General features: G+C 46.0%; 1 protein-coding gene across 1 annotated transcript in view; it reads left to right on the top strand.

The window, feature by feature from the left end:
* The first annotated feature begins 332 nt into the window (after nucleotides 1-332).
* Nucleotides 333-7025, top strand: part of BAG2 (BCL2 associated athanogene 2) — a 20705-nt gene continuing 14012 nt past the window's right edge. The window contains exon 1 of the mRNA XM_018560553.1: nucleotides 333-599. Within this exon, the coding sequence (XP_018416055.1) occupies nucleotides 475-599 (125 nt within the window). The 5' untranslated portion in view covers nucleotides 333-474. The remainder of the gene's footprint in view (nucleotides 600-7025) is intronic.

Raw genomic sequence — 7025 nt, 5'->3', positions numbered from 1 at the left:
GAAACAATCTGGGTTTGTCGCACAGGTCGGGAATATCATTACAACTCTTGAACTGCTTTAATAAATTTGGAGAACGCTATGACACCAGAAAAGTGACGCATGCTCTATTTTGAGGGAATATCCCCGGTAGGGCACAGAGTGCTGTGACAAGTGATAGCTTGTAACCCCAGTATTGTGCACAGCGGAGGCTTTGATTTCAGTGTGCCAGCTACATCATAGGGACATATAAGCTTTCCTTATTAATGTGTATTGATTCTGCATTGTCTCAATGGCAGGGTGACCAGCATGAAGAGCACAGTGTGTACCATAGTCAGGCTGCAGAGTGTACAGAGTGCAGGGAGGGGGGAGATCAGACCAGGATCCGCCCAGCACCTTGTTAGGAATTGTTTCATGGGTCTGTCCTGAGTGTCTGATGATGATGTGTCTGGAAAGATCCTGATCTGCCTTGCTCTTCCCATTCATTATCCGGAGGACATGGCTCAAGCCAAGATCCAAGCCAAAGCCTGCGAGGGGGCAAATGGGGGCAAGTTCTCTCGATCCATGTCCATGGCAGCTCGATCCAGTCACCTGCTGGAGGCGTTAGATGACCTGGAGATCAGGTAATGTGCTCTGAATTTTCATAGTGAGGGCAGCGTGACAGGATTTATGAGCCTTGCATGACACATGCTAGAATCAACGACATATGAACCTTGTATGACTTACACTAGAATTAACTACATATGACACTTGTATGGCACATACTACAATTAACTACATATGACCCTTGTATGACATATAATAGAATCAGACTGGCACACAAGACGTATGACCCTTGTATGACACATACTAGAATTAGACTGCTGCACGGGACATATGACCCTTGTATGATGTATACTAGAATCAGACTGCCGCATGGGACGTATGACACATGCTAGAATCAGACTGACGCCCGGGAAGTATGAGCCTTGAATGACACATGCTAGAATCAGACTGCCGCACCGGATGTATGACCCTTGTATGACAAATACTAGAATTAGACTGCTGCACGGGAGGTATGACCCTTGTATGACAAATACCAGAATCATACTGCCGCACGGGACATGTGACCCTTGTATGACGCATCCTAGAACCAGACTGCTGCACGGTATGTATAACCCTTGTATGACACATGCTAAAATCAGACTTGAGCATGGGACCTATGGCCCTTGTATGACACTTGCTAGAATCAGACCGCCGCACGGGACATATAACCCTTGTATCAGTAGTAAAGGATTTTACACTGTGATGTAACCTTTCAGCATCAATAAAGACAGGTGGTTGAGCAAATATTGGAGTGCCGGTGACTTTCTCATCTACTACTGATTGATTTGTGGTGCCATCCACGGTCACTGCAGCACCCAGTCACAAATGACCGGTTCATATTGGTTAGGAGTGCAGTGGGACTTTTATGTGTCTGTATAACCCTTGTATGAGACATGCAAGAATCAGACTGGTGCACGTGACGTATGACCCTTGTATAACACATGCTAGAAACAGACTGGTGCACGTGACGTATGACCCTTGTATAACACATGCTAGAATCAGATTGGTGCATGGGATTGACAACCCTTGTATGACACGGATTAGAATCAGAATGGTGCACGGGATGTATGACCCTTGTATGACACATACAAGAATCAGATGGGTGCACGGGATGTATGATCCTTGTATGACACATGCTAGAACCAGATGGGTGCATGGGACGTATGACCCTAGTATGACATATGCTAGAATCAGACTCGCGCTCATGACATATGACCCTTGTATGTCACATACTAGAATCAGACCCCCACACAGGATGCATGGCCCTTGTATGATGCATACTAGAATCAGACTGCCGCCCAGGACACATGAGCCTTGTATGACACACGCTAGAATCAGACCGCCGCACAGGATGCACGGCCATTGTATGACGCATACTAGAATCAGACTGCCTCACAGGACATATGACACTTGTATGACAAATATTACAAAAGAGGTTCTACCAGTCCTAGCAACCAATGACTGCAGAGGAGGAGGACCCGTAATGCCATTGGTTGCTAGGAGGCCAGTGGTCATATTGTGGACATCTTACCCTGGTGTGTGTTCTGTAGTACAGTGTGAAAGAGCATGGACAACTTACACTGGTGTGTGTTCTGTAGTACAGTGTCCTGTGTTAAATCTCTGTTCCCTATAAACTTGAATCTTCACACTATAACCCCTTGAGGCCACCTTCAATAACTGTCTGAACAACCTCCATTTTTCATCAATCTGCCATCAGTCATTTTCCTCTTTTTGTTATATGAAAAAACACATCTAAACCCCAGCTATCTTCAGACGTGCCTGCAACCAATCAGCAGACTGCACAGCTAACATCTGCAGCAGCCATTGGCCAGCAGGGAGAAGCAGGCACATCTAAAGGGATGCTGGGAATGCATATATTGCTTTTGAAAAAAATCTGAGGCATAATGCTGTGATGTTTACAGGTGTCTGCGTCCCCTCCCATGAAAGAGCATCAGAAAGAAAAAGGCGTCCCTTGCAGTAGGGCTGGCACTGCACTGCAATGGTTAAATGCTTAGGTGCCTGGGTAAAACAGTTTTACTTATTGGTTGCAAGACACACTACTCTTAGTTTCTGTCCACAGTTAATCGCCCAGTTTTAGTGTGGTCATGGCTTTGAGTGCTGCTGCGTCCTGATGTGGAGTCCAGCTGCATCTGATTGCAGCAGCCTGTCTGCCCTTATACACCCGCCTGAATGAGGCCTAATTTGTCCTTGAGTCATTATTTTATAGTCACCGCTTCTCGCTCTCCCCCTCATTGAAACTCACACTTCCTGCCAGCCAGCGATATTTTATGGTGTGCTTATCTATATAAGCATTGAGAATTCATTTTTACTATCAAAGTATTTCAACAATCAAAAGTAGCTGTTTGTTTGTTTTTTCAGATAAAGTTTTAAAATATATTTGATGTCAAAATACTTTAAGGCTACAATCACACTGAGCGATTTGGGTTCCCAAAGGAGTCCCAAATGTCCCATTTAGATGAGGCTGCTGTCATCAGTTCAAGTGAATAAGCAGGTGACAGCAGCCGCATCTGTAAGCAGCAGTCCACACGTAACTGTATGTTATACAACTACATGTGGTTTGGAATAGATCACTGTGCCTGTACCCATGTATCCTGCATCCCGGGACCGTGATTTATTCCAAACCGCATGTACTCATATCACATACGATTACATGTGGACTGCCACTTAAAGATGTGGCCGCTGTCATTAACTTTACAGGTACAGCGAGCGTATCTGAACATGAGATTCAGGATTTCTGCCACAGGAATCCCAAATCGCCCAGTGTGAATGAAGCCTTAAGGTGCCCATACACTGGCCGAAATTTCGGCCGTTTTTTGATGTACTGGCTGAAATTTGCACAGTGTGTGGGGCTGTCTACTCCCTTTCAGCCCGCATTCCTCGATCAGCTGATCTAAGAAGCCAGCTGGAAAATCTCCGTACATGCAGAACTGGCAGCCAATGAGCTGCCCGCTCTGACCGGGTATTCTGACAGGTGTTGCCGGCACCTGTCAGCATACAATGCAAACAACAGTGATTCCTCGATCAAAAGGCTGTTTGTGGTGATGGAGGAATCGGGTCGATTTTTTTTGTTCAGCCCGTGGGGTGAACTGAAAAAATTGATAGGTGTATGGCCAGCCTTAATCATGTTTTGTGAATGAAGCCTTATGTCATTTACATACTGCCTCACTAAAATGATCAGTCTGCTGACTGTTATCAGTGAGCATTGTTCCTAATTCTCTTTATGCACTACAGAACACCTCTCCCCTATGGTACGCAGAAGATGAGGTAAAAAGGTGTTTTTTTAGTCCTAGTTAAGGGTGACCACACTTCTTCTCATCATTTCCTAATCTGCCCTGGGAACATGGAAGGGTGAAGCTGGTTGGTGTAGGCAACACAGACAGTGTTGGTTTCAGGCATGAGGGGCTCTGTTACTGCACGTTGGTCACGAGTGACAGAAATGCACAGCTGGGAAGGAAAATCCTGCTGATATATAGCTGACATATAGCAGGCGGTGTATCCTAAGGAAGAGTCCCCAGTGACTAAGGTTACAATGACCAGTCAGACGAGCTCTGTGCTATTTTCATGTCACTGAGCTGATGTGTTTAGTGTAATAACAGATGGCCCTCCTCCCTCGCCCTTAAACCTCTTTAATACATTCATACACCAATAGAAAGCATAGCTGTGCCACGTACATCTCCACTAATTGCTCTGAGTCACATTACTAAGTCTCGGCATGCACATCTGCTTTATCCATTTTCTGTTTTGTGGAAATTAAATACCGACAGTGTGTATGTAAGCGTTGTGAAAAAAAGGCAAATATATGTAGTCTTCTTATATGATGAATATTTATGCTGGTATATAAAGAAGGATAAATGTAGGCGGGGTTCACTCTCGGGGGGTGTTGCGCGTGTGTTCCCTTTGGGTTGGCTGGGTAACCCCGTGCATGCAACTCGAAACCAGACACCCCACGGTCAGGGGCCACGGCCTTGGCCTCGTGCAAACACTCCCACACGTGTAGTACTGCGTACACAGGGCCTCATGGCTTCAACCGCCTCTGCGGTCTTCGGCGCTTCCTCCCCCTTAGGGAGAAAGGCCACCATGAACGGCACTCTGTGTCGGACATAGCCTCATTGCACACCTACCCTCCTCAGATGGTTACAGCCACGATACAGTCCAACATCACACTCCGGTAGAACCCCACCTTCTCAGAGTTTGGAGGGAGAAGAACCAGTCCACACAGATAGTCTTTTTCTTGGTTTTACTTGCAGGTATAAACAGAACAAAGCATACGTTTCAGCCACCCCCGGGTGGGATGACGGCACAATTCTTGTTACTTGCTTGGTGTTACACTTTAGAGAGAGAGAGGTACATCAGCCCAGGTGCAGCATAGAGTCCACGACTTACTTCGGCCAGAGGCCCACTGGCAAATATCGTCAGTACTACAGCTCCTCCATATTCTCAGGAATCCCATCCTTGTCAGTCCTAGCTCGGTGGGTTTTCCCCCTATGGGGAAACTAGGGAATCTTTGTAGCTCTACATAGTCCTAGGCCTGGTCCTGTCCTTTCCATGGACCAGCCTATGTTCAAGAAACAGTCTCCCTCCAGAGACTCTGCAAACAGTCCTAGACTTCTGCTCTCCTGTAATCTCTGCCTACTTCCCCTCTCGGGCGCCCCCTATCAATCAACCCTCCAGGGACACAGAGTCTTCCCAGGCCAGAGCTGCATCTATCTCTAGGGCCCCATGGGGGCATCTAGTGGCCGTTGGCCATACTGCACCTACCTACATGAAGGCAAGCCAGGGCTGGACATAAAGTCCATCTCCGGGCAAACCCAAAAAATTACTTTGCAGCGGGGCTACTTTTACTTAGCTGATCTCCGCTCCCCTAGCCATCAACGCTCTCCTCTTCTACCCCTCTGCTACAGCTGGTGAACTGTCCCTTATTGTTCTCACATCTAATGCAGGTCTATAGTACTTGCATTAAACATGATGACGTCAAAGGTCCTTAGACTGCCAGAGAAAAGGGGAGAAGAGGCCACAGAGAGAGGGACGGAGCCGGCCACAGCCGGGATCAGGTATGTAAAAGTGCTTTACTGCAATCCCCTAGACAAAAGCGAGCACTTAACCCATGAAGTGTGGAGGTAGCTCCTATTTGGTTTGCTTGGAGATGGGCTTTAAGTTGGCCATACCCTGGTTCTGGCCAAAAGTCACTCAGTGGGTGGCCCTGTCAGCAGCCTTCCAACCGACATCATTCAATCAGAAAATTTAAGGAGCCGAATGGAAAATTATTGGCCGAACAGTGACCAATCAGCTGCAGTCACTGTCCGGGTATTCTGACAGCAACACACCCAATAATTTACACAAATGCTTTACATACTATTTATTCACATCAGGCCTTGCCCTCAATGAGCTTACAATCTAAGGTCCCTATCTCACATACACACACATTAGGGCCAATTTAGACAGGAGCCAATTAACCTATCAGCATGTCCCACACACGCATAGGGAGCACATGCTAACTCCATGCAGATGGTGTCCTGGCTTTGAACCTCAGTGCTGCAAGGCAGACGTGTTACCCACTGAGCCACTGAGCCACTGTGCTCAGAGCGAGACAATCTGTACTCTTGGAGGCAGAAAAATATCCATTCTCGTGGGGAGCGATACTGTAAAATCTCTTCTGTTGCTTTGTTATGCTCTGCAATAAGCAGTATCTTCTGTCTCCGCCACTTAATTGCTGAGTGTCTGTTTATATGAGTGTCTGTGAACCCTTTGGGAGCCTTTGGTGTTGTTGTCAGTGGCATGGCTCTCTAATTCCTTTTATGTGCGTGTCAGCTCCTTTTTTGGACAGACCGACTCCTAGAGTGTCCAGGAACTTGAACATCCTGGTTTAAATAGGGAATCATTGTGGTTTTAGTTTTCAGCTGAGGATTTGTGGTAATTACTGTGCTGTAAGCACAATGTACTTGTAAAGTGTGGAGAAATCTTTGTTTACTTTTTTCCTGATGCTTTCCTGACCTTCACTCACCCTTGCTCATAGTTCAGCAGCTTTCATGTTTTATAACCAGGACATATAAGGTTAATGCTGTTTGTTCTCAAGTCATATACTCTATAACACAGACTCAGGCTGCCAAATTGCAACTAGCAAAGCTAGGCGAATACTCATGCATTAAATAGAGGCATATTCAAGGGATAAGTCAATAATTCTACCCCATTACAAAACACTGGTACGGCCTCATTTTGAATGAATGCAGTTCGGTTTTGGTTACTGATCCTCAGGAAAGAGTTCAGGGAGGGGCAACAAAATGAATAAGAGGATGAGAAAAAGACTACAATGATTACACATATTCATGCTGGAGAAGAGGCAATTAAAGTGTATCTAAGGCCAAAAACAAAAATGTAATATATTGCAAATTAACAATTCTTAAATGTGGTGTTTGCATTAGTTTTCCCTTTTAGGAGCACCCCCC

Source organism: Nanorana parkeri, unplaced genomic scaffold (genome assembly GCF_000935625.1).
Source record: "Nanorana parkeri isolate BGI_ZX_2015 unplaced genomic scaffold, ASM93562v1 scaffold464, whole genome shotgun sequence".
Lineage (NCBI taxonomy): Eukaryota > Metazoa > Chordata > Amphibia > Anura > Dicroglossidae > Nanorana > Nanorana parkeri.
The sequence above is the reverse complement of the archived record's forward strand: the minus strand, read 5'-3'. Positions and strand labels throughout refer to the sequence as shown.